General features: G+C 48.8%; 1 protein-coding gene across 1 annotated transcript in view; it reads right to left on the minus strand.

Moving 5' to 3' along the window:
- The window catches only part of IGSF3 (immunoglobulin superfamily, member 3), a gene marked incomplete at its 3' end in the record, with an annotated part of 42,249 nt that overhangs the window by 23,737 nt on the left and 92 nt on the right, over positions 1–18,420 (minus strand). The window contains exon 1 of the mRNA XM_009077332.1: positions 18,155–18,420. This exon is cut by the window's right edge and continues 92 nt beyond it. Coding sequence (XP_009075580.1) covers positions 18,155–18,420 — 266 coding nt within the window. The remainder of the gene's footprint in view (positions 1–18,154) is intronic.

An 18,420-nucleotide genomic window follows, 5' to 3' on the forward strand; every position in this document is an offset into this window, starting at 1 on the left:
GGTGTAAATAAAGGCACTCAGTGCCAGGGGACACCAGGTAATAGCCACATCTTATACCAGCTGACGAGAAGGGCTATGGGGGGGCTTCTCTTGCCTTACGGAAGGAGGACCCGGTGGGGTTCTGAAGCCCTTGCATGAAGCACCCATTAGGGTCTTGCACTTCTATTGCACAAAACCTTGCTATCCTCCATTTCATCCCTGAGGGCAAGGAGGAGGGAGGAAGCTGTCTCCTGCTGTTAAGGCACAGCTCCCAGTACATTTCCACCTTCCAAAAAATGCACTGGCTTGTGCACTTGACGGAGCAGTTGAACTGGAGTTCAGGGCTGAGCAGCCAGCTAGTGCCCAGGATGCCAGCTCCCCTGGCCCAACTCCCCAGAGCCCTGTGCTGCACAGTGATGCCTGAGAAGAAAGATTAAACCCACACACAGCTCACAATGCCCTGGGATAAGCACGTTCAGAAGCCATCAGCCCCTTTCGCTCACTGCGCCACCTGGCCAAAACCACAGAGGAACAAGGAGGGCACGCAAAGGCAGACAGAAAGAAAACACACTTGGCATGTAATAGCCCTCACTGGAGGGTCGTACTGCACTTTGCAAACGTTTCATTAAAAATAAACCCGCCTGACGGGAAGGAAATAGCATCTTTCTTTTCCAAAACAGGGGAAAACACAAAAGCTGGATCGTACAGGTTTCATTAAAAATAAACCCGCCTGAAGGGAAGGAAATAGCATCTTTCTTTTCCAAAACAGGGGAAAACACAAAAGCTGGATCGTACATGCCCATGGGTGAGGCAGTAAGACGGAGTCTAACCTACAAATGGCTACCAAGGAGTTTTGACATAGCACAGCGTTGGCAAAAATACTGCATTTGCAAAGTGCAATAGGACTGCAGAACAAAGCAATCTCCTAATTCTCTATGCCTTCTCCCCATTTTTAAAGGAGACTAAAGGCTGCTGGAAATAGTAGTGAAGACTTTACTTGTGTCCAATCTGGGTGCACAAAGCTGGATGAAAAAGAAAGCAGACTATATCTATTTTTATCAATATTGTGAATTAATTCCCATAGGGTCAACCTAGGTTTTACACTGGCTGTTTAACCTGCCCTCAGCCACAGAGATACCCTCAGGAATGTAGAAAGCCTTGGGTGAAGATTTGCTAGAGCAAGCCTACCACACCCTTACAGATGCTGCTGCCCCCCAGCAGGGCTGGAAGGGGCTCCTGCCTGCTCAGAGCACACCCATGCACCACCAGCAAGGACCTCAGGCTCCGCAGGGAAGAAGGTTTAGCATCCCACAAGAAAAGCAGGTCTCACCAGTACAACAAGCCCCACAGCAGCCAGCTGTGAGCTCCACAGAGGGAAAGTCTTTAAAAACACCCTGAATTCCCCAGGATCCCTCCAGCTGCTTTCCCACAAGGCAGACCTCAAACCAGTCTCTCACTAGGAGGAGATAAATAAATAAAATAAAATACACCCGTGTGTGGGCTCATGCAATTTTAATCAAACTAATGTCTGGAAAAAGGGGGGTAGAGGGGTGAGGGCAGGGAGGGATTACAGTGCCACTTGTTCAAAGCACTCCCGTTTATTCCACATCTGCGATCCCTTTTGAGCTCCCAACAGCAGAAAGGAGTACGAGACGTACAAAGTGAATGTGGTGCGCGCTGAGCTGTCTCTGTTTTAGTCACCGTCTGCTGCTCATGTCAGTGAGAGAGCACCCCGGGGATCCACTCCTCGGTGCTGTGCCAGCTAATTACACACCGACAAAAGCACCTGGAGGGGGGAAAATGAAAGGGAGAGGAAACAAAGCATCCTAAAAAACAATGGATAACTTACCAGGGGGCAGGAGCTGGGGAGACCAGACCTGCTTCCCATGGGGCTTGAGGGAAAAGGGGCAGTGCGTAGGCAGGAACAGAGAGCACTCTGAGCTCCACTGGAAATGGTCTTGCCCCACAGGAGCAAGGGTGCTGCAAGAGGGGAAGGGGAAGCACGAGAGCCCTGACCAGGCAGCAATGCAAGAGGGTGGCAGAAGAACACTGAAAAGGCAATTGCAGGCATCTCCAACGGTCCTGGCAGAAAGAGATGGAAGCAACATGGAGCAGTGACCTGATAAGTTTTGGGGATTGTTACCTGCAGAAGTGCCAGGCAAAAAGCTGGAGCTGCAGGAGGGGGAGAGAAACTGGTGGCTCACGGGGGTATAGCAATGCTTGTGCCAGTTGTGTCAACACCTGGTGTGTTTCAGAGGTAGCAGGTGAAGGGGAGCTCCATCTCTCGCCTGACCACGCAGGTCTGCGAGCTCCCATCCCTGTCTCTTAGCTGCTCTGGTGCTAAGCCAGCAATACTAATGCTCACCAGCCTCACTAGGAACACAAAATGCTTAATAACCCTTTGGGAAGTGGTCCGTTCACCTCGATACCTCCCCTCAGGGACACCTGAGAGCCACCAGCTGCGGGGACAGGCAGAGGAGACAGAGCTGCTCAGGAGTGGGTTCCCGTAGGGGCTCAGGTATTAACCCGCCCCCAGCCCCTGGGACCTGGCCACAGCTCCCAGATGGGGATTAAAGCCAGCAAAATGAGAATTTCGAACACACATCCGGCAAACCCCGCAGCGGCAAATAATCAGGTGCCAAGAAGGAGATTAACCCTGTGGGGCTGAAGGAAACAAAGGCGTAAGAGCTGGTCTGTTTAAGAAGCTGCTGCTGCTGCTTCTCCCAGACGAATACAAATCCGACCAGGAAGAATCCGGGGGCAGTGCCTGCGTGAGAAATACTGATTGCTAGGAAATATAAGCCTCTGATTTCATGCAGATCCACAACAAGCAGCATGAAGATCCCTGCAGTAGCTGCTATGGTAAAGCCAGGTAGGCTCCTGCCCAGCTTGTACCATGGCATACATCACTTTAGAGTTTTATTTTAGCTGATGGTGAGCCTCATGCAGTAGTCCCTATCCTGATAGCTTCCAGACCTACAGCAGGCAGTACACAGCACCATTAGACACTGACAAAGAGGCAACAGCTCCTCACCTGAGGTCAAAGTGACACAGGCTTGATGGAGCAGCATGGCTATGAGATGTTCTTCAGAGGTCACAGGGCCTGACTGTTTTGAGGGGACACACATGCAAGCCAAACTGCAGGCACCCTTCAGAGGTCACAGGGCCTGACTATTTTGAGGGAACACACATGCAAGCCAAACTGCAGGCACTGCGGTACCTGCAGAACTGGAGGAATGGTGTCCTGGTCAGCATTTGCTTATTCAGGGTCCCATCCACTCAAAGCTGAGACGGGGTATCACCCAGCACAGAACGAGGAGGCCCATCCATACAAAGCTGAGATGGGGTATCACCCAGCACAGAACGAGGAACTGCTCCTCACTTGCAGGCAGCTGCAGCCAGTGCTTCTTTAGGGAGGAGGCTCTTCCTACACACAGCTGGCACAGAGAGAGACTTTCACATGTTCCCTACTCAGTGGCTAGCTGTGTGTCATGACAGGCTTCAAGTGACATACTTCTAATGCTTGTGCTGCTGCAGCAGGGACACGGTTCCCAGTCAAGCAGCCTCCAGCAACACCACCTTAGGCTGCGATCTTGTCAGGCTTCATAAACTTCATCAGGCTCTGCTCTCGCTGGCGTATAGGGGTTTCAGGGGCAGGCTGGCTGTACTACTGCTCCAGACAGCATCCCTGAATGATCAACAGCAGTGCTACATCCTGGCAGGCAACAGGAGGATCTGCATTTTGGTCTTGACAACTTCAACCAGCAAATAATGAAGCACAGGATGGGTGGCCCTGTGGGCATCAGCTTAGTGGAGCAGTAATAGGACTGAGACTGTGGTGGCTGGCTCAAACCCATGACACTTTAGCAGTGATGGAAAGTACCTTCTAGCCTTTTGGGGAGAGATCCAAGGTGTAGATGGATCTGCAGTGGCTCCTGGGGGCACACATGTCATGTAAAACATCTTATTAGTGCAAACTGTCCACAGTTATCCAGCTTGACTTAACCCTACGAGAGCATCCTGTGGCCTGAACATACCACAGAAGACAAGTCCATCTTCCTGTACTGATTGTTTGCAACAGGGCTGCCTGCAGAAATTTATCCCCACCACTGCCAAGGGGCAGCTCAGCATCCGTGCTTATCTACAGCAACAGGCTCCAGCTTAGCCTGACCCCATGGACTCAATCAAAAGCCACTACACTGCTGCCCAGCCCAGCATGACTCTGGTGTCCCAGTTCCTCCTCTCCCCTTCCCTCCCATCCACATCAAACCCTCACTGTGAGACTCTGAGCAGATGAGATCTGAGGAGTCTGGTGTCTCCAAGGATGAGCCCGCAGCACACACTGCTCTGGCCACAGACACAAGGGAGCTGAAATGATCTGAGAGTGCTGGGCACAAGCATCTCGCTCCCCACTGCTCACCAGTCCCTGTGACTCACAAAGTCACTTCAAAAGGAGCTCCTCAAAGCACCTTCAGTGCATCTGACATCCCAGTCACAAAGGGAGAGGAATAAAGGGTAGGAGGCGGCAGTGCAAAGGTAATTACTGCATCCTGACAGCCCTGATGGAAGACAGCATTGAAACCCCCATTGTCTGCTCTAGAGTCAAAAGCTTGAAACAGCATCTAGGGAACTCAGAGGACACATGGAAAGGATAGGGGAGAAGCCCCACAAGGCCTGCAGAAGGAGGCCAGATGGAGAGGCTGGGACCTATGTTTCTGGCAGCTTTGGGGCCTCCTCCTATTGCAGGAGGGAGCAGGGACATTCTTTCCACCACATATGCAGTCCCTCACTGGTCATCCCCACGTACAGCCCTCCCTGCTCCAGCACCTCCATAATATGCCACCCTCCTACACACCACACCACTCTTCATGGCACAAAGCTCCTATCCAGCGTCTTCCACCTGCCACCTCCACACTCCCTCCTCCTCCTGCCTTCCCAGTGCGGTTGTTCCTGCTTCCCTTCCTGCTCCCTTTTCATCTCTCTTTTTCCCCTCCTCCTACCTTTTGCTTGTTTTTAACTCTTTCACCTCCATCTCCCTCCGCCTGTTCACTCTCTGCCTTGCATGCCTCAATTTGCTTCCCTTCACATTGCCCAGATCCCAGCACTGGGAAGACCACAACCTTCCCTTTCCCTAGTAAGGGCAGAAGCCCTATAATTTTCCCCCTACCCCACCACAGCCAAAGGGATCCATCTTTGGCTCAGCTTACCCTGCATTCCAAGACCCTGCTTGGATGCAGGATTCTCATGCAAACGGATGCTTTTCCCCAGAAAGACATTTTGTCAGTTACTGCATCCTCCAAATATGCTCACACATTCATCTGGCTTCAGCTGCTGAATGGCTTGAATGGGGCTTTTTGGATGACTAGGCAGTGCTCCTAACTTTAATCATTAGATAAGATCTGCAGAGCCCACCAAGCAGGTGAGGCCTAACTAGCAATTCTAGATAGTGACACATTGGCCCAGGATATGACTGCAGAAAGCTGAAAGCATTCCTGTGGCCATAGTGCATGTCTGCAGTGTCTCAGAGCAGCTGGCCCTCTCAGGGTGGCCCTTCTGGCCAGCACCTGCAACAAAGGAGCTCCTTCAAAGCAGAAACTTGCCAAATGGTGGGCTCCTGCCTCTGGCAACCTCACCCCTCCACTCACCTTCCCTTTCCTGTAGGTAAACATCGATGTGCCAGCACTCCCAGCTTCCAGCCACAGTGCCAGGTGGGCCATCCGTCACGTATGACCATCACCTGCAGCTTTCCAAGGAGTCCTATCTGAGGACAGGTGGCATCAGTACACCTGAGAGAGCTTAAAAGGTGACAACAGAATGCCAGAGCACCTGTGGTCATCTGTGGTATACTGATGCAATTCTTCAGCAGACAAGGCTCAAGAGCCCAACATTAACCCTCTGATACATAACCTGCTGCTTTGAGATCTCTTCTCTTCATTTGCATGCAGCAGCACAATGCCATAAAGAAAACCGATCTCTTTAAACCTTCTCACTGCCAGCATGTTTGGCATTACAAGCTGCAATCAGGAAATGCTTTTGGTAAGAAATGGCTTTATAAAAATCTTGTTCTCTTGAATAGGCAGCTAAAAAATGAAAAATGACAGGGTCTGAGAAACTTGAGTGCTCAGAGCACATAGTGCCTAGGACAGAGTCATCCCTGTCTGGAAAAGCCTGCCTGCTGTGACATATTTCCCCAGGGCAGGCATCCCTAGGTCTACATTTCTTTGTACAGCCCTAAGTTACCATTTTCACTAGTAGGAAGGAAGGAATAATGCCCTAAAGGGCACAATATGTTAAAACACAGAGTCAAGGAACCAGAGCAGGACAGAGCAGGGACACCGAAGGGCATCCAGCCCATTAGTACCAACTCAGTCAACCACGCTCCCTTAAGGCAGAGGCTCATACAGATTTCAAAGGGGAAGCAGAGCAGCCCCACCTCTTGCCTCCACAAGGCCACAGGGTAAAATCACGCTTCTCTCTGCATTCTAAAGTGCCTTTGTTCAGGTCCGCCCTGTTAGCTCTGGCTTTGCTCTTCTTTGTAGGCACTCTAGAAACATCTCTTGTTGATGGCAAGGGCAAGTGGGGCGACTAATCCCATTCCATTAGCATCCTCTGAAATACTCCAAGGACTAAGGATGCTGCCTGGGTGCAGGCGGCCAGAAGGCGGCTCTCGTTAAGCCAGCAGGACTTCTGGATGTGTGCACACACATCCGGCCCCGGAGCCGTCTGCCATCAATAAAGCCTGCTGGAGGGAGGGAGAGGATAAACAAACTGCCCACATGTGGCTCAGAAGGAGACTTTTCTCCTACAGGCACGGCTTTCCCAATGCCAAAGGTTGCCACTGCTCCTCTTTTCTGAAGGTCGCATGAAAACCTTAAATTGTGGGGAAGATGTTAGTGTAAAACCAACAGAGTGCCATCCCACAAGGGCTGAGGAGGGTGGATGGAACATCCCCAGCCCCCCATGCTCCTGGCGGCTGCAGCAGCTGAGCATCTGGTACCCCCAGGGAGCAGATAGAAGGTTGACAGAAGCCATGCCCTCCTTAAATGATGACCCAGTGCTGCATGCAGCACTCTCATGTTCCTTGCAGCCCTCCTTCCTATTACATTTCCCACTTCTAAACAGCTGTTTGGCAGTACTACTAATCAGTGTTGCATGGAATAATGTTACGTTTTCCTCCACATTATTATTTTATCTTTCTTTCGTCCCTACCTCCAGCTGCTGCTTTCCTTCCATCACCCCCAGCCTGGAAAGCAATAATACATTTCTTCATTTTATTCAGGCTCTACTTCTCTGATAACATAAACAATTTACTTACAACCCATGCAATAAAAAATTTTTTCAAAGTGTTGGTTTTGTAAAAAAATTAAATACTGTTAAACCCACTTAAAATAAATACTTGCCGAAGGAATATCAGCTGGAGACTGCTCTCTGACTTATAATAATCCCACTGCGTCCAAGGAAATCCTCTTAAACCTATATCAGATAAAGATTGTAAAACTGTTAGAGGGCTAAACTGACAGGGCAGCCACAGAATCAAGATGGAAAATTTCTTCCCCCAGCTTCTCCCCACCGAGGGCCAGCTCTGTCCCAGTGCAGGTCAGACTTCCTTCTCAGCACATGAAGTAAAACCATGCACTGCCTAGCAGGAGCTGAAGGGAGTGGGGCGAAAGGCCAGTCCTGTCACGGCTTTGGGCTGGAGCAGGAGGAGGATAGGCTGCTGTGGGACTCAAAGCCTCCCTCTGAATTACCAAAGCATTGCTTCTCCTTTCCTGTCTCCCCAGCAGGTAGCAGAAGCAGGGCAGAGACCCTCTGGAGCTTTAAACCTGCAGAAATCTCCCCCCACACTCCTCCCCCAGCCAGGCTGCTCAACAGCAACATCTCTAAATTAGCAGAGAAGTATTCCAAATCATCAGAGCTAGGTTTGGGACAGAAGCACTAAGCTCTGAACTTTTGTGCTATCTTATCTGAGAGGACAAAAACGATCTGATGCAGATTGGTAATGCTGCTAGGAGACTGGGCTTGTGCTGCTCTGCCGTTTGCCTGAGCACTGGCCACCAGTTAGATTTTGTCTATTTTGTAATTTCTCAACAAAAAGTCATGCATCCACACTACAGTGAGCATGCAGCTCTGTGGCACAGAAGCAGCCTGGCTCAGCAATGAGCACTGCACTTCCCCTCTGTTACATGGGGACTAAATCGTTCATTCGTCAGACCTACTTGTTCTCCAAGACAACCCAAGAAAAGCATCAGCATCAACAGCAGAAACAGCTGCCCCTGCCTCTCAGGGCAGCAGACCGACAGAAACACAGACCAACCAAGTCTAAGGGGCTGGAACTAAAGCAAATAAAGCAATCCTACAGGGAAAATGAATTTTAAAAAAAAAAAAAAGAAAAAAGAAGAAAAAAGAGGAGTGGGAAGCAGAGTAAGCATAGTGGAAACCTCCCCAGGGAGGCTGCAGGAAAAATAAGCAACACGGAATGTGAAGCTTTCGGTGGTAATCGAATAAGGGACTGCTCCATTGCAGGATTTCTCAGTGCTGCAGCTGGCTGGAGCCACGGGGACCGTATTCCACTTTCAGAGTTCACTGAGCAATTGCTAAGGCAGGGGACGGGTGCCATATGCTACCAGCTGCGCTCACAGCCATCGCTTTCCCCATTTAACACTGAGAGACTGTTTGGAGGCACACAAGCACAGCAACCTGCACACTCTGTGCCTCTCCCCCACCACCCGGTATTCTGGCAAGGCTGCCAGAAATACCAACATGCTCTGCCAAGGAGACTGGGATCAGGTCCCCATGGCAGGGAGTCACCAGGCTGTGCTGGTCGCTCAGTACCCACCACAAGCAGGAGGTGCAGGTGGAAGAGATGGGTGCCCATCAGCCCCACTTCAATGAGGCAGAGGCAGCTGCCGAGTGCACAGGAGGTAGGAGGCAGGTACCAGGCTCTGCCCACCCCACATTACAGCCTGCTGGCTCCACTACCTGCTTGCCTGACCCAGCCCAGGTCCTTCTGGCTCTCCTTTTGTGCTCCGTATTTTTTTTGTCTTCCAGAGCTTCTTAGTTGTGCATGTACTTAAAATGTAATCACTTGGGGGGAAAAAAAGAGGTTGGGGGCTGCCCAGAGAACATTAGGAGGAAATGTTAAATTCAGGATGGGCAGGTAGCACTAGACTGTTTCTAACACCAGACGACCTTCTGCCCAAGACTTGAACCTAGGGTGCTGAGTAACCCACTTCTGGTAGACCTGGTCTTCAAATGCATCAGGACCTCTGAAGATCTTCCTATCCTAGTTAAAAACCTCTGTATTCTTTATCTCCTATCAGCACATAACACACAGATCTTATGGCAATATACACAAACAGCCTATGCCACCTATAACTCTTCTCAGAGGGACAGACTGAGAGGCTTCCTAGAAAACAGTAAGACATCTAGAATTAACAAATGCATCCTTTTACCAGAAAGTGACAAAGCATATGGAAAGAGTCAGCAGGACAAGTGAAAAGGACTGAGCAGAGTGTTGCTTTTCCAACAGCTCCTTTCCAGGGCAGCAGAGGACCTCAAGTCTTGCAGTCTGCAGCCCCACTGACACCGAGGAGGCAAAGGGCTCAGTGAAGAGCAAGAGCCACAGACCCATTAACCTGAGAGATGCCAAGCATGGCCAGAGCCGGTGAGAGAGCAGACTAGAGGGCACAACTCAGAGCCTTCAGATGAGATGCTTTTTCAGGAAAGACTACTTTAGTTTTCCAAGATCATTTTAACTGACTGGTCTGATGTTACTATTCAGGCTCAGGGCTGCACAGAAACCTACCCAAGCAAAACATTGCAGCTCTTCACAGTCTGAAAGCAAGTCAGCATTCGGGCTTCCACGCCTCCCTTCCTGACAAGTAAGAGACACACAAAGTCTGGAAGTGAGAGGGTTGATTTTAAAGACCAGCCTAGATTTGTGAGCAGAGGGCTGTGCAATTGCCTGAGGCTGTATTAATTTACATTTTTAGATGTGCATTTTAGAATACATTTTTTTCTTAAAATGCACTGGTACAAGTGTACAGACATGTATAAAAAAGGACATGTATTCTTATTGTAATTCTTCACGCACTAGCTAAATTAAAAAAAGTACCTCTGCCTCAGAAGGGACAATATAGGAAAACATATGGAATATAGTGATGTGCCCCAAATGTGTCTAATGCCAGGTTTTTGAGAAATGGGTAGGTGGACGGCATAAAACCAGAAGGAATCTATTCCCCAACCAAGAGCCCTCTCCACAAAGCATGTCATGCCATCAAGTCACCCATGATTCTGAGGGATGGGGCAGACAGGCGAGGGAGGAAAAAGAAAAGTAAATCAAGCAAGTAGGTACAATGGATTATCCATTTCTCAGGCATACTCTGCCCACAATTTGTTCTATTTCCCCTGCACAGATAGAGGAACAGAAGTGATCCCATGTAATACAATAATAAAGTAAAAACCAGGCGAGCAATTCCAACAGGAAAGAATAGGAGATGGCATACTGCAACAAAACAGGAGTAATTGGAAGGGTGTAGCAGGAAAATACAGTAATAGAGGATGAGATAACATACACAAAATGAGTGAACCTTGTCTCGCTATGTGAGGACACGTACAGAGATTTCTGTTATAAGCTACCAGTTATAACCTCAGTGGCATCTACAAAAAAGTGGTTTAGAATGCACAAGGAATAACCAGCCCATGCAATTTTTTTGCCAGACTGTACCTGCCTAAAGTCAAGATTAAAAAGAAAAAAAGGAAAGATCAAAAAACTCCTGCAAACCAAACAGGACACCCTGGAAACTTAAACAGTTTCTGTGCCTTTCTCTTACCAGACAGAGTTTTAAATGTGGAAGGGGTATGGAGCCCCTGGACTGGCTTCTCACATGCAAATGCTGCAGCGGGCTGTAAGGCAGCAGCCCCTCCTGCCAGCTCCAGGGTTCCCTGCACCAGGCTCCCATATACCTGCCCACAGCACTGAGGACCATCAGCCCCCTCAGTCTGGCAGTGTCTATCAGCCTCACAGCTTCTGCAGGGGGAAAATTGGGTGAGCTTAGGCAGCCCTACTTCCAAGATATCAGAAATGACTAAGCAGGACTAGAGATGAATCCTATTCAGCATCATTACCATGCAGAGCTGAAATCTAAGCCTTTGTTTCTAACTCCCGCTATCTGAGGAGCTCAAAGCACATCACAATTATTTAGCTTAGACTTTGTGAAAGGCTTGTAGGCTATTATCCCTAATTTTACCATCTGGAAAATGGTGAGGGAGACTGAGAGCGCCATATCCAGGGACATGCAGCAAGTTGTGAGACTGAGAATGCCATATCCAGGGACATGCAGCAAGTTGGCAGCATGATAGGCCCAATGCATCACAAACTGGGTATTCTGGTTTGCTCATGTGCCCACAGGAACTATCAGAGGTAAATATGTTTACCCCTCCCCATTCCTCCCCTGTTAACAGACAAACACTTCCTTTCTATACACAGCAGGAACAGAAAGAAAAAGCAGAGAAGCATAGGTGAAATGTTTTTTGAAGGCTACTACAGAGAAATTTAGGCATGTAAAGGACAGTAAGAACAAAATACCCTGTGTCTCACTGCTAAGGACCACCTATAAGAAGGCATTTTTTTTTCAAACTTTGTTTTTTAATGTCACCTAAAGGGTAATTTGAAAGTGAAGGGCATTTTATGCCTCTGGGGAGCTAATTACTGCAACAAGCACAGCCCAAACAGGCAAAGATGAATGTAACTCACAAAGCACACCACCAATCCTACTGCTCACTTTGGTTAACTCACATGGCTTGGTCAGATAAGGCACACACATGCTTTATGGAAGCAGACAAGCCACCGAGATGGCATCAGAGAGATCAGGATATCTGTGCTTAGGATTTCCAAGTTCTACCTTTGTACACCAGAGCAGAGCAATAGGGGCAAACTCCTGCAACCTCACTAAAGAAATGAGAACAATATGAAATACAAAAATTATGCCAGAAAAAAAGAATTTGGAGATGTGGAGTAGGTGCTTGCTGTTCTCACCTGGTTGAGATCACCAGTGTTATGCCATTATCTAACACTGACCCTCCAAACTCCATTCTTTAGCATTCTCCCTCCAAACTGCTGCCGAATGGTGGTACCCACTGCATTGCAGCCAAGCAGTTCATCACAGGATCATTGGACAATTCAGGGTGGAAGGGACCTTGGGGGTCTGGAGTGCAACTGCAAGGTCAAGCAGGGTCATCTAAAAGGTCAGACCAGGCTGCTCAGAGCTTGATCCTGTCAGGCTTTGAAATCCTCCAGAGATGAAGCCTGTGCAACCTCTCAGGACAGACTGAACTGCTTGTTTCATTTTTTGCCTGTTGTTGCTCATCTGCAAAAAGCCTGATCTCTCCAGGATACAAGCTGTTTGCTCAAGTACAGTGACAAACACTTTTCCCTGTCTCACAGGTGAAGAAGAAGCAGAAGAAAAAGGCAGCGTAGACAGAAGAGCCCCCAGAGACTTCTATCCAAACTGGTAGATGCTGGTCTGTGAGACTGCCATCTTTTTCTTCTACACTTCCCTCAGGCAAAGCCACCTTCAGCCCAGCTGACAGCTGGAATAAAGTAGCAGCCACCAAGGTCCACATGCCCCACGTGAATAGAAGTGACTGCTCTTGCCCTGAGTCCACCCGGGTTCCCCAGGAGCAGGCTGTGCTCTCCTAAACCTGGCAAACCTGTGACATGACTCTCTCTCTCTCTGCACTCTGTGCAGACAGATCACGTATGGCAGCACTTGATGAAGAAGAGGGGAAGCTGCTGGCAACAAGCAGCAGCAGCTGGTATGGGCTAATAAAAGCATGGGGTTTTTTTCCTTTGCTTGCTACATGCTCTTTAGCTCTCAGCAGAGAGATTCTGGAGATGTTTGGTGTTAAGTTCAACAAAAAAGATCTGCTTTCTTCTCTTGAATGCTTGTCTGAGACACATGCAGTTCTGAAATGGTATGCATAAATCTTTCTCCCACCTCCAGTGCCACCAAAGCCTACATACACCCTACAGATACCTTCCCCGCCCCAGCCATGGGCTTGCAACTGGCCCTGGAGTTAAATGTCACAGCTGAAGGGCACAGAGGACTGACCCCTAGGAAACACACTCCCCTAAAGGCATGGTCTAAGTAACCACGGACTGAGGACTGCTCTGCAGAAAGCTGCAAGGCTCTTGGGCAGCTCAGCATTAGGAAATGAGACCCCACCAAGCAGGGCCACAGCCAGCATGGACCACAGGCAGGGAGCCAGCTGGCTCTTCATCCCACCAATGCCTTTGCCCACCACCACCCCCAAGCCTACCACGATGCTGAAACTACACCACAACGGGGCTGCCAGCCAAAAACCCATACCCAGCCCCTGGGAGCAATTGCAGACATGCAGGACCCAGAGGAGCATGGCAGAGGTCAAGGCACCAGTCTACACAGGCAAGGTGAGACCAGTGAGAAAGCAGAGAGAAGTGTGGCCAGGCTGAGAGGGCTGACAAGGGAGCACCTACCAAGCACAAAGTTTTCTAACCCCCTTTCACCTAAGCCTGGCAGGAAGGAGATGCTGGTGACCAACCCTGCAGGCACTACCAGCTCCATAGCAGCTTCTGCCCACTGCTGAGGCAGCTATGCCTGAGTGCTCCTTGTTTCTCAAATCTCTACTGAAATTGCTTTTTCCCCAGTTGGTGGTACTGTGGAGGCTGTGGTCTTTCCTCCTATCCAAACTCCTTTCATTTTTTTGCTTTAACTTGTTTAGGATTGATGCTATAGAGCTGCTTCCCCCAAAATAAAGAGTACAAGAGCTGCCACCTCCACAAGTGCTTTGAAATGTTTTCTTCCCGCTCTATCACTACTTGTTTAAGAAAAGCCTCAAAGCTTGATTTCTTCCCTCAAATCACTTACTCTGAAAAACAGCTCAACATTTTTGGGAACACAGATGAAAAAAACATTGAGATAAAAGTCTGAGGCTTCTGAAGAGGTTAGACCTGGGCCTCTTCCCTGTTACCTAAGTAAGGGTACAGGCACACAAACAACTCATTGCACTGATATAGTTGAGTACAAATTTGCAGTGACTCACGTACTCTGAAGGAACTGCCATGTACTCAATTCTACCCTACAGCAAAAGACAAGTTTACCCATCAACATGAAAAGCATAAACCATTATTTCAGTTTGCACAGTACCCCTGCAGCTTCACCACCTAAATTAATGCAAAGGAACCTCCTCTTCTGCCCATATTTCAGCAGTTATTAAGACAAGGGATAATTCAAATGACAATCTGTAAAATATTCTTTCCCTGTCAGCGGTGATGCTGTGTTTCTGGGATGTTGCCTTCTTTCACCTGCAAATCCTTTGCTGTCCTTAACTTCTTCAAAAAGTGAAGGAACAGCCCACATAGTTCACCCAGTCAGCAATAAGCAAGACTCAGACACAGCTGCCAGTCTGGCGTGCACAGTCCCCAGATCCCCTCAATGTAATTTAAGATTTGTAACATCTCTCTTCAGTACACCCAAGTGTCTTCCCAATTCAACCACAAAGCCAAAATTTCCATCAACTGGTTAGATCACCTGTGGGGGATGTTTCCAAAAGCAGCCAAGTCTTCAGCCACTACTGCCTACTAGAGTCTAACATCTAGGATCTTTCTTTTATCAACACAGAGAAGGATGAACTCAATTAAACAAAGACGGATTGCTCTCCAGATTTGTTCCTTTCTGTACTCTGACGGCAGATACTGCCTGAACATCTACCTTAGGCAGTAAGTCTGGTGTTGAATGAGTGGGAAGTTACTCCTGAGATCTTTCAAAAACCTTTTCCCCACACCCTGAGTAAAAGAGTGTGAATTAACCTCAGTGATTTCATGCCAGCCTCAGGGAACTGAACTCCGAAGGCAAACAATGGAGTTGCAGACTTTGTACGTGGGCTAATCCTTTCTCATAAATCAATCACAAGGCAATGGTTCCACAACATCCTGAAGAGCTGCACTCCCTTTTTTGTTTTTACTACCTCTCTCAGCACTTGAAACTCAGTCCGAGATGTCCTAAATTCTTCCTCCCATGACACCCTGCAGCCCTGCTATAACTCCATCTTTGCAATGATGGAGCTTAGGAAGGGATGAGAAGAGGAGCAGCAAGATACAGAAGGGCTTGTTTTCGAAGCAACTGAAGGAAATCAAAGACTGGTGAAAAAAGTTAAGCCTTGCTACACATGTCCACATGGCAGAAGGTCCGTGAACCACATGACTGGCCTCAATCCTAGCTTCAGTGAGATTAGCACTTGTGCTGCAAGCTAAATTCAGATAAGAGTCCCACAGAGTGCCTGGGGAGCACTTCTTACTTCAGACCACCAGAGACATCAGATCCTCAAAATGGTACTAGATGCTGGTCAAGATCTCAATGAAGGAAAAGGAACCTCAAGTGGAGACACCAAAAATGGGAGAGGGACAATCAACCATGCTGGCTGTTCATGAGGTGAATAAAAGTGTACTTTCAAGCCTGACTGGCACATCTTTAGAGCTGGCATTGTTTTTTAGCAGCTGCAGAGCCCTGGATACATACCTCCCAATAATGTTCAGACTGCAGGAGCAGACAGCACCCAGCAGCTCTGCTGCAAGCTGAGATGTCCCAGTGCAGACAGCAGCCCCATGTGCTGCTGCACCAGTGTCCCATCCAGCTCCCCAGTCACAGGGCTGCATCACATAGGTGAAAAGGGGAGAAACTCTTCCTTCAGCTCTTTCCTCAAACCACGGGACACAACAGCTCCAAGGTCCCAGAGCAGCAAGTCCAAAATCAACACCCATCCATTTCACATATATATGGAGAGAATAGAGATGCTAACAAACCTGTCTCCCTTCAGGCTTTGCTACTGCCAAAAAAGAGCCACTCGATCTAATGAGTCAATTAAAAATTCATAACTGGATGAAAGGAAAAAAAAGTTTGGTTCTGTTTCTGAGAAAATTAGCACAATAACTCTCATTTTGCTCTTGCATACCTCTTACATATTGTCTGCAGCAACAAAGCCAGCCTGAAAACCCACAACTTGCAGCTGAATGCTAAAATAACAGGAAAAAAGAAAGGATGTATGCTTTGCCCTGCAGAGAAGAGCCCTGGCAGTTTCCCTGGCGGGACTTCAGGGTTCAACAGGGCTGAAGTCAGCACCAGTTCATCCGAATGGGAGCCACAGGGAAGGCTCCCTGTAAGGACTTGTTGTCTACAGGTCACCACAGAAATCTATCTAAAAAATTCAGCTTCTGTCAGTTTGGCTAAACCACAGAAAACACCTACGCAGATGCACACATTCAAAATGCAAGTGACCCTAAGTCACTTCTGAAGCAAATTTTCAGAAATGAATTAAGCTAAACCAAATTAGGGCCCCAAATCCTGAGTGCAAGCATCCATGAAGGGGCATAATGTGATTTAACTAATCCACTAAAAGTTACTTTAGACTAATTTCCTTCAGTATCTCTGACACATGTAAGCTCTGAAGCCAATGTCCTCAAAGCACTACTCGTGGGTGTCTACAACGACAAATCTCACATGCCATGTACCTGTGGCAAGGGTAGGACAGAGCAAAGACATACCAACCCAGCTTTGGCTGGCTGCAAAGCAGCTGCTCAGCTACATTGGTTAAAACCAGGGGGGGCCCTAGCTCCCCAGCCCCTAGGAGAGCAGTGGAGGAGCTCCCTGCTGCCCAGCCAGCATATGTATCGACTATGCTCATCCAGCCCGAGCTGCACCCCAAGCCATGGCTGACACAAGTACTCTGACTTGATCTAACAGCTTTCCTCTAAGGACGCAGCTCATGGGCTGGTTTCCACAGGGTGCAGCTCCTTGGCACAGAAACCCAGCATGCAAGGCCAACTGCCACAACCCCACCCTGCCCCCAGGCACTTTTTTTCACCAGGTGTTGGTTTCAATGGGCTTCACTCCCTGAGGTGACTTTACAGCAGCAGTGCTGACTCAGCCTTGTTCAAACTAAAGTGGGAACTGCAAATCTGGACACCTAAAGCAAATCAAGAAACTACAAAAAAAACCCGCAGAAGTGTATTCAGGCATCTACCTCCTGACTGCTCATGGACATCAGATGGAAAAACAGGCACCCAAATAATCACGCACATCCATGCGGTTGGGCTTCACCTGGGAGAGTGGCTGGGCTGGCACCTCAGAAGAGAAGTCATGGTCACACAAGACGGAGACAAGAAGCACAACCCAAAGATGGGGTATTGTGATTTAAATCACACCTTGGCTCCTTTCACATTGGGTTTCCTCTGTCAACATGGCCTGAACAGGCAACACCCTCACAGGCTTGCACAGCTGGGTAACGCCAAAGTGGTTTCCAACCTGCAGGCTCAAAGAAGGAGGAAAGCAAGGAAAGCAAGCCTGCAGGGGGTGTCTCTGCTGTGAAGGAGCTCTTTTAGGAGTCCTTCAGCCAAAAAGTTTGATGGAAGCTATTTGATTACTCTTAGCCGAGTTAAAACGCTTCAACTGCAATCCTGTTTTGAGACACAGAAAGCAAGTTGAAGCTCAAAAAGGTCAAATCAGCTAGTCAGAGAGGTGCTGTGGAAATACTCCAGCTTTTAAGGAACCCATTTTCGATTTTTCTAACACAGACCAAAAAAATCAACAACAAACCAAGCCAACTCCCCTACATTAATCTACAGACAGTTCAATCTGATCAGTGTGCTGGTTTCAGGACGCTTCAGCACTGCCCTCTATTAAGAGCTTGAAGACTACCATCTCTCCTGCTGTCTTTGCGTGCCACTCATTACTGCTCCTCTCTTCCCCACTCTGCTATTTTGCCACTTTTGGCACGCAGCTCTCTCCTCTGTGGTTTGTGCCATCTGATAGAGACTTCCTACTCCTCTCTCTCTCTGCCTAAAGCAGTTCCACATCCGTCTTGCTTTCAGCCACGGCTTCAAATATTCCTCTGCCTGGTGTTGCCTCTTTACAAGGGTCTTCTTATTAGAGAAAGCTTGCTACCTCCTGTGCCTCTACACCATGAATTCCTGCAATTCGTACCACTGTGTCACCTGCTCTCTTCTCCTATTATCCCCCACAGGTTTTTTATCTGACAGTTTATGCAGACTACACTGCACACAGGGGTTCAAGGGTTTGTGCCATGTGCCGGCTGGGAGACACCCCATCGCCCCAGCCACGCTGCTAGGAGAACACCTTACCCACGAGGTTCATCTTGGCGCTGTAACTCCCGAAGTACCTCTCGTCGGTGTTGGGCGTGTGGCACTCGTACTCGCCGGCGTCCCGGTCCTGCAGCTCAGTGATGTGCAGCAGGACAGCGTCCCCCTGCACCCGCTCCACGTAGATCCCCCGGCTGCGCACGCGCTGGGAGTAGATGGCGTAGGGGAAGGAAGGGTCGACAGTGCTGACGATCTGCACCTCCCGCTCAGGGGCCGAGGGCAGGTAGATGGACCACTGGAAGGTCTGC

This window comes from Acanthisitta chloris, unplaced genomic scaffold, assembly GCF_000695815.1.
Source record: "Acanthisitta chloris isolate BGI_N310 unplaced genomic scaffold, ASM69581v1 scaffold3566, whole genome shotgun sequence".
NCBI lineage: Eukaryota > Metazoa > Chordata > Aves > Passeriformes > Acanthisittidae > Acanthisitta > Acanthisitta chloris.